This window comes from Urocitellus parryii, chromosome 1, assembly GCF_045843805.1.
Source record: "Urocitellus parryii isolate mUroPar1 chromosome 1, mUroPar1.hap1, whole genome shotgun sequence".
NCBI lineage: Eukaryota > Metazoa > Chordata > Mammalia > Rodentia > Sciuridae > Urocitellus > Urocitellus parryii.
The window spans coordinates 93018386-93042909 of record NC_135531.1 but is presented as its reverse complement, the minus strand read 5'-3'; the positions used below and the strand labels follow the sequence as shown (position 1 = coordinate 93042909).

At 38.4% G+C, this 24524-nt stretch overlaps 1 protein-coding gene across 3 annotated transcripts in view; it reads right to left on the bottom strand.

The window, feature by feature from the left end:
* Kdm3b (lysine demethylase 3B) overlaps nucleotides 1–24524 on the bottom strand; it is a 78392-nt gene that overhangs the window by 6000 nt on the left and 47868 nt on the right. For all 3 annotated transcript variants that reach the window (XM_026401288.2, XM_026401290.2, XM_026401289.2), the window contains 11 exons: nucleotides 18530–18637; nucleotides 16362–16489; nucleotides 15203–15482; nucleotides 13516–13772; nucleotides 8880–9146; nucleotides 7805–7976; nucleotides 7319–7409; nucleotides 7044–7174; nucleotides 5887–6006; nucleotides 3106–3245; nucleotides 1219–1395 (listed from right to left, as the gene is read on the bottom strand). In XM_026401288.2, coding sequence (XP_026257073.1) covers nucleotides 1219–1395; nucleotides 3106–3245; nucleotides 5887–6006; nucleotides 7044–7174; nucleotides 7319–7409; nucleotides 7805–7976; nucleotides 8880–9146; nucleotides 13516–13772; nucleotides 15203–15482; nucleotides 16362–16489; nucleotides 18530–18637 — 1871 coding nt within the window. The remainder of the gene's footprint in view (nucleotides 1–1218; nucleotides 1396–3105; nucleotides 3246–5886; nucleotides 6007–7043; nucleotides 7175–7318; nucleotides 7410–7804; nucleotides 7977–8879; nucleotides 9147–13515; nucleotides 13773–15202; nucleotides 15483–16361; nucleotides 16490–18529; nucleotides 18638–24524) is intronic.

Below are 24524 nucleotides of genomic sequence, written 5' to 3'. Positions count from 1 at the left end.
GCCAATTGCATACATATCTTTGGACACAAGAGGACCATATATTTTCTAATCTTACTTCCAAAATTAAGTCCTTTTGAAAGAGATTAATCCCACATTATCTGCAATCTCATTGTTGCAGATGAGTTCCTTTACAATTTAATTTTGGACAATGCAAGTCTTAACCTCTCCCCCCAATACTGGGGAATAGAATCCAGGGCCTCACAAATGTGAGGCAAGTGCTGAACCACTAAGCTACATCCCCAGTCCTTTATTTTTTGAGTTATTTATTTTGAGACAGGATCTAGCTAAGTTTCTCAGGCTGGCTTAAAACTTTCAATCCTTTTGCCTTAACCTCCTGAGTAGCTGGGATTACCAGGCATGCACCACTGTGCCTGGCAACAATGCTGGTTTTATTTCTGCCACATAAAGTCAAATTTCTCATCATAATCTAACAGTGACCTTTCTTCCAAGCCTCACTTATCTGCCCTACTCCAGACACCCTATATTGCATTCCCTACTACCCACTAGGTATTTGCCTCTTAAAAATACCTGTAGCAGTCAACCTCTAAAATAATCCCAACCTTCTGGTAGTCACAGCCTTCATACCTTTGTGTGTGTAGTACTCTCATAAATAATAAGATTAGTCTGTGACCAATATAATGGAACAGATCTGTTGTAATCTGTTCCTGTACACTCCTGGGTGGCATTTTACCATATTGATAAACTACAACTGGATTGTACATTAGGGTAATTTCCAATTTTGACAACTCTGAATAAAACTTCTGTGAGTACAGGCATACAAATCTTTTTGTGGGCATATGCTTTCAAAAATTAATACCTAAGGATGCAAATTAACTAACATTAACAGGCATAAAAATAGTAATCAAGCCAATTGCATACATATCTTTGGACACAAGAGGACCATATATTTTCTAATCTTACTTCCCAAATTCAGTCCTTTTGAAAGAAAGAATAAATGCTGGCTGTCTATACTACTGCCCATTAATCACCCACTAGCTCTCTGTTATCAGAGGAACTATCACAGTATCATTGTGCTTATGTTCACATACCTATGAAAATAAATAAAATTATAAGGAAGAAAATTAAAAAGCAAAATATGGTGGTATGGTGAAGCAATCAGTTGAATTCTGCCATTTCTCTCTCTTGCCAGATTAGAAAGAGAAGCAGACATAAAGAAGCCCATGGAGCTGTAGAGCCCAACCCCAATTTAGAAAATACCTGGTGTGGGGCTCCTGCAGGTATGAAGACAGCATCACCCAGGAATTGCACAATGGCCCAGCCTTGCACACCATATTCCTCATAGAGACGCTTACGGAGAGTCTGGTCCAGGTACCAACTTTGGTCATGAATTGGGTCATGATCGGGGGGATTCTCTTGGCCTTGTTCTTCTCCAACCTGAAGCCATGATCAAAATGCAAAAATAGAAAGATTAATAGTCACTTATTGGGGCAGGGGATGTGGCTCAAGAGGTAACATGCTCGCCTGGCATGCGTGGGGGGCTGGGTTCAGCACCACATAAAAATAAAATAAAGATGTTATGGCCACCAAAAACTGAAAAATATTAAAAAAAATTATCTGTCTCTTCTCTTCTCTCTCTCTTTAAAAATTAGTCACTTAGTCATAGTTTTATTTTCTGTGATTCTAGCTATCCACAATCAGTCATGGTCTAAAAATATTAAATGAAAAATTCCAGAAATAGCTGGGTACAGTGGTGTACACCTGTAATCCCAGTGGCTCTGGAAGCTGAGGCAGGAGGATCTCAAGTTCAAAGCCAGTCTCAGCAAAAGTAAGGTCCTAAGCAAGTCAGTGAGAACCTGTCTCTAAACAAAATAAAACAGGGCTGGTAGTCAAGTGCCCCTGAATCTAAGTCCTAGTACCAATCAATCCAGAAATAATTCATAAGTTTTAAATAGTGTGCTGTTATGAGTATTATGTGATGAAATCCACAGCTCCATGCCACCTTGAACATGAATCATCACTTTGTCCAGAGTATGAATGTTGGCTGTCTATACTACTGCCCATTAATCACCCACTAGCTCTCTGTTTTCAAAGGAACTATCTATCACAGTATCACCATGCTTGTGTTCACATACCCTTATTTTATTTATTTTACCTAATAATCACCCAAAGTTCAAAAGCAGTGATGCTGCAATTCTGATATGGCAGAGAAGCCATAAAGTGAAAAGGTAAAGTACAATTAGATGCCAGGTGTAGTGTTACATGCCTATAATCCCAGCTACCTGAGAAGCCAAGGCTCGAGGATCCCAAGTTACTGGCCATCCTTAGTAACTTAGAGAGAGCCTATCTCAAAATTAAAAAAATTAAATATAGTACGTTGTTATACTGTTTTATTTTATGATGAGTTATTGTTAATCTCTTACTGTGCCTTGTTTGTAAGTTAAACTTTATCATATGTATGTATGTATAGGCAAAAACAAAAATATATACAGGGTCTGGTACTATTTGTGGTTTCAAGTGAGGGTCTTTGAATGTTTTCCCTTTGGATAAGGGGAAACTACTGTAAGTACATTTGTTGTTGTTGACACCAGGAATTCAACTCAGGGCCTTGTGCACACTAAACAATACTCTAGTGCTGTGCTTTATCACCACCCTCATTCATTCATTCTTTCTTCCTTTCCTTTTTTTTGGAGACAGGGTCTGGCTAAATTGCCCAGCCTGGCCTTGAACTTGCCATTCTCCTGTCTCAGCCTCCCAAATAGCTGGGATTTCAGATGTGCATCATTGTGCTGTCATACATAAAAATCAGTAATAGGATAAATCCAACTTGCTACAGTAGTGTTTCTGGCAAAGCCCAAAGTTTCTGGTTTACTCTATTCAATATGCTCGAAGTCTGACTCAGATTTTCTGGGTATTCTGATAAGATATACATGGCCACTAGGTCTTTAATATCTAGGGACTCCACACGAAAAATCTTGGACAGGTTGTCTCAGTCTCTACACTCTTTTTAGTTTGTTTTTTTGGTGCTTGGGGATCAAACCCAGGGCCTTTGCATGCAAGGCAAGCACTCTACCAACTGAGTTATATCCGCAGCCCCTCTAGACTCTTAATTTGAGAGTTGGGAGCACATTTCACCAAGAGGCATACCTTTCGAAGCAGCTCCCGGATCTTCTCTGCATCCTTGGCTGCATAGATGTGCCATAAAGCGCCTGGCTTCTCTTTTCCATCATGGATCCTTTGCTTCGTCACCTCATCAGCATCCCCCTCATCAATTGTCTTGAGTACCTCTGAAACGAGCAAAATGACAATTTCAATGTAACTAGTCATTTCAGTATTTCTGAGTGAAATACAATGTCCAAATCAAACAAGTTTGGTCTTTTCTCTATCTCTCTGGAGTTATATAGCAAAGAATCAAAACTCATGAGCTGGGCACAGTGGCACATGCCTCTAATTCCAGTGACTCTGAAGGTCGACTCAGGAGGATCTCAAGTTTAACGCCAGTCTCAGCAATTTAGCAAAACACTATCTCAAAAATAAAAAATTAAATTGGACACAGTGGCACATGCCTGTACAATGCCTATAATCCCAATAGCTCAGGAGGCTGAGGCAGGAGGATCGAAAGTTCAAAGCCAGCCTCAGCAATTTAGCGAGGCCCTAAGCAACTTAAAGTGAGACCCTGTCTCTAAAGAAAATACAAAGAAGGGGTAGGGATGTGGTTCAGTGTTTAAGCACCCCTGGGTCAAATCCCTGGTACCAAAACAAACAAACAACAACAACAAAAAAGGACTGGGAATGTAGTTCAGTGGTAAAGTGCCCCTGGGTTCAATTCCCAGCACCAAAAATAGAAAGATAGAGAGATTGGACTTGGAATATAGCCCAGTGGTAAAGCACCCCTGGGCTTAATCCCCAGTATCCCCTTCCTCCACCAAAAAGAAATAGCAAAATTTGTATTGGTCTAAGCTCCCTACACAGGGAAGAATAACTCTAAACCTTCTTTACTTAACAGAGACTCAATATTTTTGGTAATCTAGTGTCTTCTTCTGCAGTCCTGGGGAATCATACTCAGAGCCTCATGTACACTAGGCAAATGTTCTCCAGCTGAGTGACATACCCAGCCTGTGGTAGTTTCTTTTTAAAAAAATATTTGTAGGGCTGGGGATGTAGCTCAGTTGGTAGAGTGCCTGCCTCACATGCACAAGGCCTGGGTTCAATCCCCAGCACCAAAAAGAAAAAAAAAATTATAGACATTTTTTGTTTATTTTTATTTTTTCTGGTGCTGGGGATTGAACCTAGGGACTTGCATATGCTAAGCAAGTGCTCTACCACTGAGCTATCTCCCCAGCCCCTGTGGTAGTTTCTTTTTTTTTTTTTTTTTTATTTTTTTTAATATTTATTTTTTAGTTCTCGGCAGACACAACATCTTTGTTGGTATGTGGTGCTGAGGATCGAACCCGGGCCGCATGCATGACAGGCGAGCGCACTACCACTTGAGCCACATCCCCAGCCCCTGTGGTAGTTTCTTTAAAAAATGTTTCTTGCTCAAAATGAATAGCTATTTCTTATGTTTAACTTGTGGGTTATTTCCTACTGAAAGTAGGGGGATTCTATATATTTTTGCAAGACCACTTGAAACTCTAGGATTTTGCTGATTTAAGTCCACAAAGCATAAAGCTTCTATGGCAAATTAAGAAGGTTGGCTTCTAATACCTGTCTATTATAATCCACAAGAAACCACAACATAATGGAAAGGCCTACAGGTGTGTAGCATCAAATCCAACAACAGAATAAGAAATGCCAAAGTAATAATACTGATTATTCCTAAACCTTGACATTTCAAGTTATTTTTCAAAACTGTTCTCATTTTTCTGAAACTTCCACAAGGAACTCATTTATTTATTTTATTTTATTTTATTTTATTTTATTTTATTTTTTGGCCAAGGATTGAACCCAATGGTGTTTAACCATTGAGTCACATCACCACCACCACCACCCCTTTTATTTTTTATTTGAGACAGGGACTCACTAAGTTGCTGAGGCTGGTCTTGAACTTGCAATTCTCCTGCCTCAGCCTCTAGAGCCACTGGGACTACAGGCATGAGCCACCATGCCCAGGCACACACATTAATTTTAACACTGAGATTTGAGCTGATCTCCAAGATGTCCTACCCAACTGGCCCTTAAATATAATGGAGATCACACCCTTTTTAGTGTCTTGAGATAAACATTTAGGCAGCATAAAATATTGCAAAAGAGGGCAATTACAGCAAAATATCACTTTTTTTTTTTTAAAGTTTCTTGGCTTATGAGTTTTCTTTCTTTCTTTTTTTTTTTTTTAAATATTTATTTATTTATTTATTTATTTTAGTTCTCGGCAGACACAACATCTTTGTTGGTATGTGGTGCTGAGGATCGAACCCGGGCCGCACGCATTCCAGGCGAGTGCGCTACCGCTTGAGCCATATCCCCAGCCCAAAATATCACTTTTATGCTTCACTTTTTTCTGTGATGCTGGGGATTGAATCCAGGATTTTGTGCATGCAAGGCAAGCACTCTACCAACTAAGCTATATCCCCAGGTCCTTATGCTTCAGGTGACCCCCGCTTTAACATCTGTCACTCCAGAGCTGATCTGGCGGATGGGCCAAGTAGATGGGTTTGTCCTTTCTTCATTCCTCATGTGAAGCTACCCCTTGGTCAAAGATACACAAGTAGCACTCTTCTCTGCTAGAACTTCTCTTTCTCTAGCAACATTCACTAGGCACCTACTACATATCAGGCCTGGTAGAAACTTAAGAAAAAGTCACTGGGGAAATAAAGAGAAAGAAAGAAAGAAAAAAAAAAGCCACTGTTCCTGACTAAGGAGGAAAACACTCAGTTCTACCGGGAGGCCAAGTCTCATCACCTAAAGCAGTTTTTCTAGAAAACATACCTTCATCATGAGCACCCTCCCCGATGGGGATCCCAACATACACCATCACATTAACAGCATCAGACACATCTAAGTGAAGATTTGTTGTGCCAACTCTTCTATCTTCTGCAGTTATCAAGCCTAAAGGGTTAAGGAAAATATGCAAGGTGAAGGGGAAATATTCTGAAGAATCCACAGAGAGCCTAAAACTGAAAATATACTCAAGGACATTCTCAAATGAGTACCACTGTAGAGTGAAGTATGTCTGTTCCATTTATCAAGAAATCCCAGGGGCTAGGGGTGTAGTTCAGTGATAGAATACTTTTCTAGCAAGCATGATTCCCTGGATTTGATACCCAGCACCATAAGCAAGCAAGCAAGCAAATAAAAAAAATCATTCTTCTCATCTCTCTTATACTGTCTAAGATTAACTTCTAGCATGAGTAGATACTACATAGAATTAATCCACTCCCTGAAAATGGTCCTTCCTTTAAAAGCAAAACAGGTATGGGCATTAGGGACATTCACTATGGGCATTAGTTCAACTTACACAGCGATTTAGTTTATTTCTATACTTAACAAAGTAATAGACAGGTGGCATAGTATCTGTTTTTTCATTTTGCAGCTTTGGGATTGGACCCAGGGCCTTGCTAATGTTAGCGAGCTCATGCTCACTACCTTGTTGGCTCATGCTAGGCACACACACTAACAATGAGTCACATCTCCAGCCCTTGGTATTCAGCCTTTTTTGCTGCTATTTTATCAAGTTTTTTTTTTTTTAATATTTATTTCTTTTAGTTGTAGCTTTGTTTTTATTTATTTATTTTTATGTGGTGCTGAGGATCGAACCCAGGGCCTCGCACATGCTAGGTGAGCGCTCTACCGCTGAGCCACAACCTCAGAGCCTTATCAAAACTAAGAATATGTCTCCTTGAGTACAATTTTTGAGAGGAAATGATCTAATTCCTGGGAACATATGGCTTATACACTAGGCCCACATACATTTTACACAAATCAGTTTGACAAAGCAAACATATTCAAAACCATCCTGGATACCTTAACTTCTGTAGTACCTGTCACTTGCCCTCAATCACTTTTTCTCATGACCCTGACCAAAGATCTTCTGTAAGTGAAATGAGCAATCCCCCAAAGGGGCAATTCTGGCCTCTCCCTCATACCATAGGCGTTGTACATCTTGGGTCCCAGATCAGGCCTTACAAAGTAGCTGGGTAGCCTAGAGGCCAGATTGAGCCTGCCATCTCGTTTGGTATATTCCGGCAGAGGAAGGTTCTCCATCAGATCTTCAAACCTACAAAACAGTAGGATAGAAAACTTAGCTATTATAGGGCAAGAAAGCAAAGAGGCAAAATTCACTTCTCTGGGATTATGTAATTATTCTGTGATGGCTTTGGCCAGGCACAAATCTCAGAAGATGGCCCAGATATCAACTAACCTTGTTGGCATCATGTCCCGAAAATCTTCCCCAGGAGGCCAGTCCTTGAGTTTAAGCACCATTGGCTGCCCATCTTCTGATCTTAGTCGTTCTGGAAGAGAGATAGTATTCTCACAAACATTTGTGGGGTTGGTTACTCCCCAAATTTTTCCAGTGACTATGTATGAGATAAAAGTTCTTATTTCAGATTTATAAACCTAGCCCACATAATGGACTAGATTAGGTGGGCTTTGTTTTCCTACCCACTTGCCATGTTTCTCCATTTTATAAGATTATATCTGGTTTCCTCTGAGTAAAAATGTTCCACATTCCCTATGGTCTTACAGGCTAAAGCCTGGACTATTTTGGGAAGCCATAGGATTGCCATGCAAGCTAAATGTTTAGCACCAGACACCAAGAGGATATAATCTGTTATTGCAGGGACAGAGCTGGCATATAGATGCTTCCTACTCTGCCATCAGTCAACTAGATATCAATGCTACTTACTGCATATTATCTCAAAGCCATCCCAGAAATCCCGAACTTTCACATCAGAAATTATAGCACAGTTCCTGCAGTTCACCAAATCCACATCCTGGTCTCCAAATTCCTGGCTAAAGGCTTCTGGCTTCCAGAGTTCAGACTTGAGCTTTTTATGTACTCCTGAAACCAGCACTGGCTGTGGAAACAAAAATATAATCAGGGCCATTTAGGAAATACTGTTAATTCCATGGCTAAAGGACTGAACAGGAGGGTTTCCTAGGGAGAGCTCTTCTCCACAAAACTATTGTTCTTTTACACTTTTAAGATTTATGGATTTTTAAAAAATATTTATTTTTTAGTTGTAGTTGGACACAGTACCTTTATTTTATTTATTTATTTTTATGTGGTGCTGAGGATTGAACCCAGGGCCTCGCACCTGTTAGGCAAGTGCTCTACCGCTGAGCCACAATCCCAGCCCAGATTTATGGATTTTAACACATCAGCTAAAGTGAATGGAAACTGCTTCTACTTCATTATTATGTTGGATTCTTACTCTGGGAGGCATGCCACAGAAATACTTCTGTTGCTCTGGTATCTACCACTATTTTGAGGTAAGCAAACAAATTCAACACTTCCTCAAATGGTAAGTGAAAAACTACCAAGATAAATCCATAATCTCTTCCTTCCTTAAGCAGCTGCTAAAGTATAAAAATCACAATTGTTATTGCATCAGTTTATGGGACACCTTCAAACACACACCTAGAAAAGTACTACCCTTTTCTACCCATTCCTTCACCCTAATAACACGTTTAAGGATTCTCCTCCTGAGGTATTGTCAGTTCCAGTTTAACACCTTACAGTAATTTCAGCTGCCCTTTTAAGAACACAGAGTTGTACAGCTTAGAAATAAAATGATACTTGATTGTACTTTTTCCTTTAGAAATTCCTTCATTTTAAAAATCTAATATACTTAAAAGGATCAAGGAAAATCAACAATACACTTATTATGTCTAAATCTCTCTGGCAAAAGATCTCCCACAGAAGCCTAGAATTATCCTGATAGCTATGCCAGGCAGGCAGAAGCTTTATTTTTACTTACCTGGCCTTGCTTCCAACACTCTCGAAAAATCTTCCAATTGTTTTTGTTGCTGGGATCATGGAGACACAGAAGCCTTCCATCACAGAGCCAGGAGTGTGAAGTATGGGGGTCTAGCACATTTAACCCCATCACCATCTCCTTCACTTCCTTTTGGGTATCAGTCAAGTTGCAGGCCCGCTTTGAAGCATCTGAGGTTTTCTTATTTTCTACCACTGAGGCAATGATGTGGTCAAGAAAGTTGGGTAGACTGGCCTTACTTTTTACTCCCTGCCAGACACAGGTAAGCTTGACTGAGATGCCATAGAAAAGCATTCAAAAAAAACCATATCACAGTTGCCATTTCTAAGTTCTTACCTATCTGATTAAATTCCACAAAAGTTATCAGAATATCTTATACAATTGGAGGAGGAACAAAAAGTTGATATTTTTAGTACCTTAAATTCCTTTATTTTTGATATTTATCTTGCATTTATGAAAGAAAAGTATAAAAAGAACCCTTTGCTTCAAGAGACTTCAGACCTAAGAAATACCTATGGTATGTAGATTGCAGAGTTCACAAAATGATATAACTGATTGAAAAAGATCATTTAATTTGGGGGGGAGAGTTCCAAATTTTTTTCTGGCCAGCGGAGATACTTCACCTAAGTAACTGAAGAGAATTATCATGCATCTCTCATCTATCTCAGCTGATGGCAAAGCGTAAGCCCACAGATGAAAGTGACATTTCTAACATCACAGAATGAAAGGAGGTGTAGATTTTGTAATATTGATAATCCTATTGCTGAAATATCACTAATCATAATCTCTATCTAAGGCATGTAACCATATAATATTCTGGAAAAAATATAAAATTAAGGGGCCGTGGTTGTGGCTCAGTACTACAGCACTTGCCTTGCACATGTGAGGCAATGGGTTCGATCCTCAGCACCACATACAAACAAAGATGTTGTGTCCGCCGAAAACTAAAAAATAAATATTAAAATTCTCTCTCTCTTAAAAAAAAAAAAGAAAAAAAAATTTAAAAATAAAAAAACTGAGAATATGAACAAATACAAATAAAATAGAGTAATTTTTGCCAGGCATGATGGCCCAGGCCTGTGATCCCAGTGATTCAGGAGGCGAATGCAGGAGGATCTTAAGATAAGAGGATAGCCTAGGCAACTGAGAGAGACCTGTCTAAAATGAAAAAAATTTTAAAGGGGCTGGGGTTGTGGCTCAAGTAGTGGAATGCTCGCCTAGCACGTGTGAGGCACTGGTTAGATCCTCAGCACCACATAAAAATCAAATAAAGATATTGTATCCACCTAAAACTAAAAAATAAATATTAAAAAAAAAATTTTAGAAAGATAGTTCAGTGAGCTGGTGATGTGGCTCAAGCCATACCGCGCTCGCCTGGAATGCGAGGGGCCTGCTGGGTTGGATCCTCAGCACCACATAAAAATAAAATAACTCAAAAAAAAAAAAAAAAAAAAAAAGGACTGGGTCTAATCCCTAATATGGGCAACAGGGGTTAGGAGGAGTAACTGATTTTTTTTTTTTTAAATTAGAGAGAGAGAGAGAGAGAATTTTTTTAATATTTATTTTTCAGTTTTCGGTGGACACAACATCTTTATTTTATTTTTATGTGGTGCTGAGGATCGAACCCAGCGCCCTGCGCATGCCAGGCGAGTGTGTTACCGCTTGAGCCACATCCCCAGCAGCCCCCCCCCCTTTAAAGTTACTTTTGCAGAAGAGAAGCAACCCAATTGTATAGGCTCAATCACTTGCAGTTCATCAAATTTCAGGCATTAATCATAACATAGAATGAGAAACATATTTATATACTTGTTTGAAATGACCTGCAAGACATATAAAGTGAGAGAGAGAAAAGCAAGTTGTAGAACATTTATGTAAATGGGGTGGACAGCATATATGACAATATTTCTGAAATGACACTCAAGAAACAATGGTGGTTGGGTGCAGTGGTGTACATCTCCAATTCCAGCCATGCAGGAGGATTACAAGTTCAAGATCAGCCCAGGCAACTTATGGAGACCTTGTCTCAAAATAAATATAAAGGGCTGAGGATGTACCTCAGTGGTTAAATGCCCCTGGGTGTAATCTCCAACACTGAAGAAACAAAAGAGAAAGGTTACCTCTAGAAAGGGAAATGGGTGGCCTTATCACTATAACTCTTTTGTATTTTTCAACTTTTTATATCTTGTGAATTCATTTATTCAATGTTAACTATCATGACTATGGATCAAATACTGTGGTACTAGGAATATACTAGTGAATAAAACAATCAAAAGTGCTTTTAGGAAAGGCAAAAGACAGACAATAAATAAAACATAGCTAGTAAGATGGTAGTTAGTGGTATGAAAACAAGCAGAGAACATAGTTATGAGTAGAGTATGGGACTGTGATAAACTTTTTTTGGCGGGCGGGGGGCGGTTTAGTGCTGGTATTTTTTTTTTTTTTTGGTAGTGGGGATTGAATTTAGGGGTACTCAACCATCAAGTCACATCCCCAGTCCTATTTTTGTATTTTATTTAGAGACAGGGTCTCACTGAGTTGCTTAGTGCCTCACAGTTGCTGAGTCTGGCTTTGAATTCTCGATTCTTCTGTCTCAGCCTCCCAAACTGCTGGGATTACAGGTATGCGCCACCTCGCCCAGCCTGGTGCTGGGTATTTTTAACCCAGGGGCAATTTACCACTGAGCTATATTCCCAGGCCTTTTGCCTTTTAATTTTTAATTCTGAGACGGGATCTCACTAAGTTGCTTAAGGCTATGCTAAATTGCTAAGGGTGACCCTGAATGTGCAATCTTCCTGTCAGCCTACCAAGCTGTGCACTGTGCCTAATGTGATAAACTTTTTTTTTTTTTTTTTGGTGGAGCTAGGGCCTCACATGTTAGCCAAGCCCTCTACCACTGAGCTACATCCCTACCTCTACTGTGATAAACTTTTAAAGAGTGATGTACAAAGAAAGGTTTCCTGAGGGTGACATTTTAGGAGGGAAGAAAAGAAGTTGATGATGAAGCCAGCCAAAAGGTTACATAGGAGGAAAATTCTGGGGGAGAAAACAAGTGCAGGGGCTGGGTTATGGCTCAGCAGTAGAGCACTTGCCTTGCACTTATGAGGTACTGGGTTCAATCTTTAGCATCACATAAAAAAATAAATAAATAAATAAAGATATTGTAAAAAAAAAAAAAAAAAGAAGAAGAAGAAAACAAGTGCAAAGGCCCTGCAGAGGAAGCATGCCAGGTTATGTTCAAGAAACAGCAAGCAGACAGGTATGGCTGAAGCAGAATGAACCAGAAGGAAAGAGGGGTAAGGTTAGAGAAGTGAGAAGAGGCCTAGAAAGAGTCAAAGACTTCTAGTACATTTTGAGGACTCTGTTTAGCTTATGAAGAGAAATAGGAAGTTCTTGGAGGATTTTAGGCAGAGGGAACATGATTTGACTTACATTTTATTTTTAAAAAGACCACTTTAGCTGCTGTGTTGAAAATAGACTGTGGGCTGGGGTCGTGGCTCAGTAGTAGAGTGCTCTCTTAGCACATGTGAGGCCCTGGGTTCAATCCTCAGAACCACGTAAAAATAAATAAAATAAAGGTACTGTGTCCAACTACAACTAAAAAATAAATATTTTAAAAAAGAAAAGAAAATAGTAACGGGCAGAATCTATTTCTCACAGAATTCTGGTGAGGAATTTACTTCAAAAATTTAGGCAAGAGAGGATATCAGCTCAGGTTAGTAAGAAAGGTGGAGCTGGAAAGAAACAGGTAAATTCTGAATATATTCTGATCAAATTAAGGGATTTACTGATAGATTGATATGAAATATAAGCAAGGAGAAGCTGGGCATAGTGCACATTGCCAATAATCCCAGAAATTCAGGAGGCTGAGGCAGAAGACTAGCAAATTCAAAGCCAGCCTAACAACCTAGCAAGTCCTTAAGCAACTTAACAAGACCCTGCCTCAAAATAAAAAAATAAAATAAAAAGGACTTGGGATGTAGCTCAGTGGTTAGGTGCCCCTGGGTTAAAACCCCAGTACCAAAAATAAATATACGAGAGGAAAGTACCAAATGATTCCAAGATTTTGGGGACAAGTAATTGAAAGGATAGAGATGCTACTAACCAAGAAAGGAATACTAAAGAAGTGTAAGTATATTGGCAGAAGATCAAGAGTTCGTTTTAGATGTGTTAAAGGTTTAAGGATATCTATAAGATATCCAAGATAGTAACATTATAAATGTACTGGCTAAGTTAAAAAAAATTAATGTCTGAGGGGCAGCGGATATAGCTCAGCTGTTAGAGTGCCTGCCTTGCATGCATAAGAACCCGAGTTTGGTTGCCAGCACCACACACACAAAAAAAAAAAGTCTGAAAGAAAATCAAATGGATCAATGTATTGACTTTTCCACTGGTGACTAAAATATTTTAATGTTTTAATTTTACTAACTTCCTAACATGGTACAAAAGGTTCACTACTTAAACGGATCTCAAACACCCTAAAACTTAAAAGAGATATGTTGTCAGCTTGACAATATAGAGAACACAAATCACCCACATGACCTCTAACCTAATTATCAGATCTTTGATGGTTCTTTCATAGAAAAGCAGCAAAGCCTAGAATTGTAGAGAGGACACTTACCGATGAGGATGTAGAGAAGACTGGGGGGAAGGGTATGCCTGAATCCAAGGGGGTTTGAGGAAGTTTTCCGGGTCCGGAGTGAAGGAGGTCTCGAAGGCTGGAGCCTTCAGTTTTGTTGTTGGAGGCAGTGGGACCCAGTAACAGACTGTTAAAAAGCTTTGGAGTCAACGGAGAGACCTTTGCAGTAGAGTTGAAAGAGTCCAGCCCAAAGGGTGAATGAGATTCTTTATTGAGCACCGATCTCAGGGACCCTGCTTCTGTAAGAACATAACCAGTAATAGCTTTAGGCACAGCAAGAAATACCCATCAGACAACTGACTCCTAAAAATCAGCCAAGCGGAAGGGACAAAAGATGCTCTCTTTTACCTGACAAACTGTGTAAGGTTTGTTGGGACCAAACCTGACAAGCTATGAATATGGGAGATCTCAGGGCCAAAGAGAAACTCTCCTATTTCTTCCTTTCTTTTCCAGATTTGGATTACTTTTGTTTCCATTCACTTCTCTTAACCCTCATTTTCTAAAACTGTTTTTCTTTTTTTCTTTTTTTTTTTTAAGAGAATTATTTAATATTTATTTTTCAGTTTTTGGCGGGCACAACATGGTTGTTGGTATGTGGTGCTGAGGATCGAACCCGGGCCACACGCATGCCAGGCAAGTGCGCTACCGCTTGAGCCACATCCCCAGCCCCAAAACTGTTTTTCAAGTGGGTTTCCAGGGGAGAGGGATAAACTCAATGGTAAAGTGACTGCCCAGCATGCATGAGGCCCTGGTTTCAAAACTTAACCACCAATACCCAAAAAAAAAAAGAGAGAGAGAGCGCAAGCGAGCTACTCAGGTGGGTCACCAGAACATGGGTATTGGAACCATCTGGAGTCCCTGTTAAAAATGGAGATTGTTGGACTGGGGTTATGGCTCAGTGGTGGAGTGCTTATCTCACATGTGTGAGGCACTGGGTTTGATCCTCAGCACCATATAAAAACAAATGAATAAAGATACTGTGTCCATCTACAACTTAAAAAAAAAAAAATGGCGATTGTTGGGGCTGGGTTGTGGCTCAGCGGCAGAGTGCTTGCTTAATATGTGTGAGGCACTGGGTTGGATTCTCAGCACCATATGTACATAAAGGAATAAAATAAAGGTCCATTAAAAACTAAAAAATATATATTTATATTTATTAAAATACATATATACATAAACACACACACATATATATATAAAATGAAGATTATTGGTGTTTTTGGCTGAAAAACAAAACTTCTGGGAAGCTTGCTAAAACTTTGCTTCGGGCTAGAGTTGTGGCTTAGTGGTAGACCACTTGCCTAGCATGTGTGAGGCACTGGGTTCGATTCTTAGCACCACATATAAATAAATAAAATAAAGGCCTATTGACAACTAAAAAAAAAAAAAAAAACCAACAAAAACAAACAAACAAAAAAACCCCAGGAAACAACAACAAAAAACTTTGCATCAATTCTCACTAGGGAGGCCTGAAGGCGGGCCCGGTTATATGTCTTTAGAAAAGGTCTATTTCTAGAAAGAAATTGAAAGAGATTCCCTCATTTGTGTGATTAGCCAGAAAAAGCAAGACGCATGTTTCATTAATGTGTATGGTAATGTGTGAATCTGAAGAATCCCAGAAAAACCTTCAGGTTCCTCCCATAGGAAGGGCAAAAGGTGTTCACCTCACCTTTTGTTTCTTCTTTAGCCTTCTGAGTTGCTAAATCTGCCAACCAATGCAGGGCAGAGGAGGGAGGAGCCGTGTCAGGGCACGGGGGCCTGATGGCTTTTAGCTCACTATTGCTATTTGATGCTGAACTGTCTCCCTTCAGGGGCTCTTCAGATCTGATGTCAGTGCCCTCAGGTTTGGAAACATGGTCAGTCTCTGGTGCTGTGACTGTTGCAGTTCCTCCTCCACCTGAGAAGGTAGTTTCGTTTCCAGAAGAGGCACTAGGGTTTATGCTGGGAAGCTAAAGCATGGAAAGTTAAAAGTACTTGTTAAAAGTGTGATTAAAGTGGTTGGTTTAGGTAGAGAAAATTAAACATGACTAGTAATGGCTGCTGACAATAAATAGGTCTGGAAGAATAATTTGAAACAGTCCCATAAACTGTTATTTCACCAATTTTTTAATTTGACGTATATTTATTGAGTTGTACTATGCACTAGAAACTGTGCTAGTTCTGTGGAAAATACAGTGATAAGACTTAAAGTTTATAATCTAAAATAAAGATTTAGCATGCCTGAAATAATTTCCCCAATGACATATTGGTGATTAAAACTCATTAAGTTCTTCTGGGGGTTAAATGAGATAGCATATGGAAAGGGCTTAGCATAGTTCTGGCACACATAAATGCTTAATAAATGTTATCACTCTATTACATTACTGAATTTTCCAAATTATTTGCTCTGATATATAAACCTGGCTAAAAATATATCTCTAGATCTCTTAGCATCCATACCTGTGCCTCTTTTCAAACAAACATGGTATTCCAAGAAAGACTTCAAATTGTAAACAGTAAATTACAGGTTCTTTTTAAAGAAACAACTGCTTGTTCAAAATAGTCACCATCAAACCAGAATGGCCTGTCTCTGAGAGGTATAGACCTTGACAAGATACAGAGACTCTCCATGCAATTTATCAACCAAGAACTGGTTTAAAGATGAATGAAAAGAAACCACACCTTAAAAATCCCTTCAGTAAATTTTTTTGGGCTCTCTACAAAGGTTTCCCCATTCACTAATTCCTCAGAAACCTTGTAAAGGCCTGGAAAAACACTGTTGAAACTGGGGCATTTCCTGGCAATAAGAATTGAAATTTCACTTAGTTATACCACACATACCACTTTACCTGTGACATCCCATTGGTGACAGCAGGTCTCAACACAGATTTGTTTTGCCGACTGATACAAGGGCAGTTTGCTTTAATTCCCCACTTGCCCCGGGCAGCATGTACCATGTCTCCAATATTGTAAAGAGCTTAGAAAAAATATAATAATTAATATTGGAACACTTGTATGTGAGACATATTTTGCTAAGAACGTTCTTTATATTATTTCCCTTGATCCTTACCACATTTCAATGTGTTAACTGCATTTATCCTTAATTTTTGATGATCAATTGAAGCTAAAAGAAGTTAGATCATTTGCTCAAGTACATAAAGTTAGTAAAAGGAAGTACTAAGACTTCAACTCACATATATAGCCCAAAAATTCTTAACCACTGAGCCACACTCTCTCTCTCCTCTATTAAGAATTAACAAGATTTCCTTCAGAAGATCTTGAGGGGTATAATCCTTAATGATCTAGAGTACAAACATTCTGAATTATACACTTTATTGTAAATTATTATTATTATTATTTTTGTGTGGTGCTGGGGATTAAACCCAGGGCCTTGTGCATGCAAGGTAAGCACTCTATACCAACTGAGCTACGTCCCTAGCCTGCAAATTATCTTTTAAAAAAAAGGTGAAGAGCCTGACATGGTGGTGCATGCCTGTAATCTTAGTGGCTCAGGAGGCTGAGGCACTAAGCAACTCAGTGAGACCTTGTTTCTAAATAAAATACAAAATAGGGCTGGAGATGTGGCTTAGTGGTCGAGTGCCCTTGAATTCAATCTCCGGCTCCCCTAAAAAATAAAAATAAAAAAGGTGAAGAAAAAAATAGATCAATGTAAATTTTACATAAGCACATGTATAACCATGCTAAAACCAGCAGGGAACAGACATCCTACCACTGTACCCAGGAAGCCCTTAATTGAAAACAATGGAGATACACCCTAAAGCTTCCTTAAGTAAAGGAGTAGATGGGCAGTGGTTTGGCAAAGTCAGAACTCCAATACATGTATGTTAATGGAAATGTGAAAGCTGGGGATAGAACTTCTGGAGGAATCACTGCAGAAAACTGCAACTGTGACATAAATATCATCATTTGTTCTTACTATTAAGCTAGCCACCTTCCTCAAGGGTTCAAGGGGTTTGATTACCTTCAGCTGGATTATTATAAGCTTAAAACCAGAGGTCTTTCTGGAACCCTAGGGACTGGCTTTTTCATTCTAGTCCAGCCAACCATAGGAATGTGAAATGATATCTAGAAACCCGATGAGCTATGTCTTATGATCAGAAAGAAAGTACAGAATATGCAGTTGCTGCATGTACTACATATATATCTAAAGATTCAAATTCTGAGAAATCTGGTGAAGCTTTTTTTTTTTTTTTTTTTTGTGGTGCTAGGGATTGAACCCAGGGCCTTGTACACGAGAGGCAAGCACTCTACCAACTGAGCTATATGCCCAGTCCCCCCCCCCCCCGCCTTTTTTAAAAATTTTGAGATAGGGTCTCTCTAAGTTGCTAAGTCTGGCCTTGAACTTGCAATTCTCCTGCCTCAGCCTACAGAGTTGTTGGGATTAATGGTATGTGCCAGTAGGTTCAGTTTAGGCTTAAAAAACAAATAAAATAAAAAAACAACCAAAACCCCTCAAACTAAGATAAACCATTTCACCAAATTTTATGGAATGTGAATATTTCAATTAAAAACACTTTTTTTTTTTCCAGACAGGAATGGTGGCATAAGCTGTAATCCTAGTTACTAGGGAAGCTAAGCCAAGAGGATCCAAATTCAAGGCCTGCTTGGACCCTGTCTCAAAATGAAAAATAAAAAAGGGCTGGGGGGTGTAGGGTGTAGCTCAGTGGTAAAGTGCCCCTAGGTTCAATCTTCAGTAGCACAAAAAACAAAGAAAGAAAACCCCCAAACACCAAAAAAGCAAAAAACACTAGGCAGAGGCAGGAGGATTCCAAGTTTGAGGCGAGACTCAGCAAATCAGCAAGACACTGTCTTTATAAAAAATATAAAAAAGGCCGGGGATGTGGCTCAGTGGTTAAGTGTCCCAGGGTTCAATGCCTGGTACCAAAAACAAAACCCAACAATGTACCTCTTTTTTTTTTTTTTCCCCATTGCTTGTATTCGAACCCAGGGCCTTATGCATGTTAGGGAAAAAAAAAAAAAAGATAAATTTCCTTACCTGTGCCAGGGATGATCTGTGTGGGCATGAGATTCTCCGGTTCATGTGACTGTCCCTTTGCACACTTTAACCAGGAGAAAACCTCTTCATCACCCATCTCCTCTGTCTCTGAAACAGAAATGAATGATTTCATTTATTTTATTAGGTTCACAAGATGGATCCCTCTTAGTGAGACAAAGCTTCAAAGACTTAAAGGTAAATTTTCTCATGGTGAAAGAAGGTAACAGCTAACTTTAAAAACACCTGCTTTATTCTGATATAATTTATATAAAATAAACCAACAATTTAAAATGGTACCTCAATGAGTTTCAACAAACATTCATTCAGTTGTACAAACTCTGTTACAATCATGATACAGAACACTTTTATCCTATATCTTGAGCTAATACTCATTATTGAATTTTAGCTACTACTGATCCATTTTCCTTCCCACATTTTTATTTTTTCTTGGGGAGGCATGGGTATGGGGAATTGAACTCAGGGGAACTCAAGCCACTGAGCCACATCCTCAGCCCTATTTTGTATTTTATTTAGAGACAGGGTCTCACTAAGTTGTTTAAGGTCTTGCTAAGTTTCTGGGGCTGGCTTTGAACTCCCAATCCTCCTGCCTCAGCCTCCCAAGCCAATGGGATTATAGGAGTGTGCCACTGTACCTGGCTACTGATCCACTTTTTTTTTTTTTTTAGTTATAGGTAGACACAATATCTTTATTTTGCTTATTTTTTTTTATGTGGTGCTGAGGATTGAACCCAGTGCCTCACATGTGCAAGGCAAGTGCTCTGCCACTGAGCCACAACGTCAGCCCCTCACTGATTCACTTTTTAATACTAAAGTTTTATATTATTAGAATTTCATATGAATGGAAGCATAAAGGATATAGGCACTTGTGTTGGGTTTTACTCAGCATACACTTTTGAGATTCATTTGTATTTCTGTATTGTTTGTACCAGTAATTCTTTTTTTTTTTTTTTTTTTTTTTTAAGTTGAACCCAGGGCCTTGTATATGCTGAGCAAGCACTCTACCACTGAGCTATATCCTTAGCTCTTCTTTTTGGGTGGTATTCTAAGGTATGGATATATAACAATTTCCTTATCTATTTATCATTTAGTAGACTTTTGAATTGCTTCCAAGCTATAATGAGATAAGTGGTTATAGATATGCACATACAAGTCTTTGTATAGGCATGTTTTCATTTCTTTTGTTAACAACCTAAGAGAGTGAAGCTAGATCATATGATTGCCTAGGTTGACCTTGAACTCATCATACTCTGCCTCAGCCTTCTAAGTAGCTGGAATTTGCAGGTGTGAGCTACTACTGTGGGATTGATTTTTTTTTTTTTTTGTGGTGCTAGGGATTGAACCCAGGGTCTTGTGCATGCTAGGCAAGCACTACACCACTAGTACCACCAGCCCTCTTGATCTTCCTTTTTGGATCTTTTGCTCATTTTAAAACTTGATTGTCTTGTTATTGTGCTGTGAGAGATCTGTAGGTATTACAGACAAAATTCTTTAGTGAATATGATTGATAAATATTTTTTCCCAGTTTGTGGTCTCTCATTTAATTTCCTTAACAGTGTCTTCTGAAGAACAAGTTTTTTTTTTTTTTAAGTCAACTTTTATATATATATATTTAGCTGTAGATGGACAGAATGCCTTTATTTTGTTTATTTTTATGTAGGGCTGATCGAACCCAGTGCCTCATGCATGCCAGGTGAGCACTCTACCACTGAGCTACTGCCCCAGCCCCTGAAGAACAAGTTTTAAAATTTGATATTAAATTTTTTTTTTTTTTTTTTGCTTTTCATGTCCTGAGAAATATTTGTCTAACTCAAGAACACAAATACTTTCTTCACCTTAACCTTTAAATTTAGGACTATAGTCCACTTACAGTATTTTTTATAATGATTACTTACAGCATTATGGCAAGTCTTGGAATGAAGCACAGGACAATCCTTCAACTCTGTTTTTTTCTGTTTTTGTTTGGGTTATTCTAGGTTTTGCATTTCATATACAATTTTAGGCAGTACTGGGGATTGAACCCACGGGCATTTTACCACTGAGCTACATCCCCAACCCTTTTTATTTCTTGAGGCAGGGTCCCACAAGTTACCCAGGCTGGCCTTGAAGTTGTGATTCTCCTGCTTCAGCCTCGAGTCACTGGGATTAAAGGTGTGGACCACCATTCCATGCCCTATGGCATTTCACTTAAACTTTACTTATTTATTTGTCATTTCTTCCCCATATTTTTTATTAGTACATTATAATTATACACAATGGTGAGATTCATTGTGCATAATTTGTACATGCACCCAATATAATCTAGCCAATATCATTCTCATCACATAAATTTTAGAATCAGTTTATCAATTTCTACAAAAACACCCACTGGGTTTTTGATTTTGAATTGTTTTAAATTATACATTATTGTAGAAGAACTGACATCTTTGTATTCAATCTGTACATGAATATAGTACATATCTCCATTTACTTAGGTATTCTAGTCTTCTATGGATATGCTACATTTATCCCTAAGGTGTTTTTTTTTTTTTTTTTTTTTTTTTTTTGTGGTGCTGGAGATTGGCCTCAGGAAAGCATTGTACCACTCAGCCTCAACCCCAGCCCCATTTCATGCTTTTTTTTTTTTGGTACTAGGGATTGAACCCAGAGGTGCTTAACCACTGAGCCACATCCCCAGACCTTTTTATATTTTATTTAGAGACAGGGTCTTGCTAAGTTGCAGAATCTGGCTTTGAACTTGGGATCCTCCAGTTTCAGCTTCCTGAGTCGCTGGGATTACAGGTGTGTACCACAGTGCTCACTAACTTCATGTTTTGATGCTATTCTAAGTGATACTGATTTTAAATTTCAATTTCTAAATGTTGACTGCCATCACTTAGAAATAAGATAGATAAACAGATTTCTGTAGGTTGACTTTTCTATACATTTCTTAAGGTTTTCTGCATAATCATTCCATGTGAGATTAATCATTCTACTTCTTTCCAATCTTATGTCTTTTATTTCTTTATACTAATCATTCCAGCACAATGATGATGACTAGGAGTTCTGGAAGTGGACATCCTTGCTTTCCAGTCTTTCCAATTATGTATGATGCTCCTACTGACGCTGGAGTGTTTTTCCAACTTTATCATCCTTTCAAAGAACATTTTTAAGCTTTTTTTTTTTTTTTCCTTTTAACTGTGCTTGCCATCCTAAGACTTTAATATCACATATACTATATGTCTGCTTATGTACTGTGGTCCTCTGGACAGGCATGAACCATTGTCATACATGTTAAGCAACCTATCTGAAACTTTATGTGTGCTCAAAATTTCTTGGACTTTCAGAGGTTTTTTCTTCTTCTTTTTTTTTTTCAATACTGGGAATCAAATCCAGGACTTTATGCATACTACGTGAGGATCTACCACATATTCCCAGCTCTCAGATTCAAGATTTTCAGATTAGGAATGTTCAATCTGTAAGGTCTATGGTAAACACTACAAAATGTTTTTTAAAAAATTCTAAAATTGGAAACATTTTTGTCTCAAGGGTATTGAATTAGGGTTAGTCAACCTGTAACTTCTTAGATTCCCCTTCCCCTGAAAGAACCAATTCTCACCATTTGAGAATACATGACCTAATTTGTTGAGAATCTAGTCCATCACTTTAACCACTTGGCCATGACCACTGCTGTTTGCTGAGAATCTTGAGAAATGTTTTTTTCTGCATTTCTTGAAATAATTATGTTTAGTATTTACTGATAATAAATTGCATTGATTGATTTTTAACTGTTAAATCTATACTCATGAGAGATATTGGGGGCTCTAAGTTTCCTTGCTTGTTATATCTTCATCTGGTTGTGGTATTAGTGTGTTGTAATGCTAACACCATAAAATGAGTTAGTGTTTTCTCCTATTTTCTGAAAGAGTGTGAGTACGATTGATAGTATTTTCCTTCTGAAATGTTTGTTATAACTTACCAGTAAAACCATCTGGGACATAAGTTTTCTTCATTGGAAGTTTTTTCTTTTTTGGTGGGGGTGGGTACCAGGGATTGAACTCAGGGGCACTCAACCCCTGAGCCATATCCCCAGCCTTATTTTGTATTTTATTTAGAGACAGGGTGTCTCATTGAGTTTAGCTTAGCACCTCACTGTTGCTGGAGCTGTATTTGAACTTGTGATCCTCCTGTCTCAGTCTCCCTCAACGCTGGCATTACAGGCATGCGCCACCATGCCTGGCTTCATTGGAAGTTTTTTTAAACTACAAATTCAATTTATTTGTCCTCCCTTACTCACTACTTGGGACTGAACCTAGGGACCCTTTTTATTTTTGAGACAGGGTCTTGCTAGGTTGCTCAGGCTGGCCTTGAACTTGGTAATCCTTCTGTTTCAGCCTCCTAAGTAGCTTCAACTTCTTAAAATAAGGTTATTCAGGTAATGTATTTCCTCTTTTCTCTCTCTTGGGATTGAGCCCAGGGGTGTTTTATTACTGAGCTACATTCACCACCTCTTTTTTATTTTTTATTTTAAGATAGGGTCTTGGGGCTAGGGTTGTGGCTCAGCAGTAGAGCGCTTGCCTGGCGTGTGTGAGGCCCTGGGTTTGATCCTCAGCACCACACAAAAATAAATGAATAAAAATAAAGGCATTGTGTACAACTAAAAGCAATAAATATTAAAAAAAAAAAAAAAGATAGGGTCTCACTAAGTTTCACAAGGCCTCACTAAGTTGCCCAGCTTGACCTTGAACTTTCAGCCTTAATTTCCTTTTTTTAAAAAATATTTTTTTAGTTGTCAATGGACTTTTATTATTTTTATTTTTTATTTATTGATACGCTGTGCTGAGAATTGAACCCAGTGCCTCACACATGCTAGGTAAGCTCTCTGCCACTGAGCCACAACCCCAGCCCCAATAGCCTTAATTTCTTAAAATACAGTTGAGTAGCCTCAACTACTTAAAATAAGGTTATTCAGGTAATCTATTTCTTCTTAAGAGAATTCAGATAGTTTGTATCTTTCATGGAATTTATTATATTTCTTATCAAGTCTATTGACATAAAGTTCATAATTTTTTTGGGCTGGGAATATGGCTCAGGCGGTAGCGCGCTCGTCTGGCATGCGTGCGGCCCGGGTTCGATCCTCAGCACCACATACCAACAAAGATGTTGTGTCCGCCAAGAACTAAGAAATAAATATTAAAAATTCTCTCTCCTCTCTCACTCTCTCTTTAAAAAAAAAAAAAAAAAGTTCATAATTTTATTTATTATCCTTTCTAATGTCTGAATGATCAGTGGTGAGGTCATCTCTTCTTTTTTTTTTAATATTTATTCTTAAGCTTTAGGTGGATACAATATCTTTATTTTACATTTATGTGGTGCTGAGGATCGAACTGGGTGCCTTGTGCATGTGAGCACTCTACCACTGAGCCACAACCCTAGCCCTCATCATCTCATTCTTAATACTGGTAAACTGCATATTTTCATTTTTTCTAGTTTCTTTAGGCAAATGAGACATTTCTAATATAGGTGTTTAGTGATAAAATTCCCCGCATTAGCTGCATATGGATGTGGATGTTCTTATTTTCATTCATTTCAAACATTTTCTAATTTCTCTTGTGATTTGTTTTTTGATCTACAGGTTATTTAGAGTATGTTGTCTAATTTCACCAAGCTCCAACCCCAGCCCTGTTATTTTCTTGTCAATGAACTGATTTCTACATTATTCCTATTAATATTTATTTGCTCTTCCTTTATTCTTACGAAATGACCTACATTATACTTACTAATATTTATTTGCTTTAAAGTGTACCTTGTCTGATACTCACAGTTAACTTCTTTAAAGTCATGCTAGCCATGGATATAATTTTCCATCTTTTTTACTTTTAAACTGTGTCTTCACATTTAAAGTAGGTTTCCTATAAGCTGTTTTCTATTCGTTACAGTTCATTTTAGTTTCATTTTTCTTGACTTCTTTTGAATTACTTGAATTTTCCCCACCAGT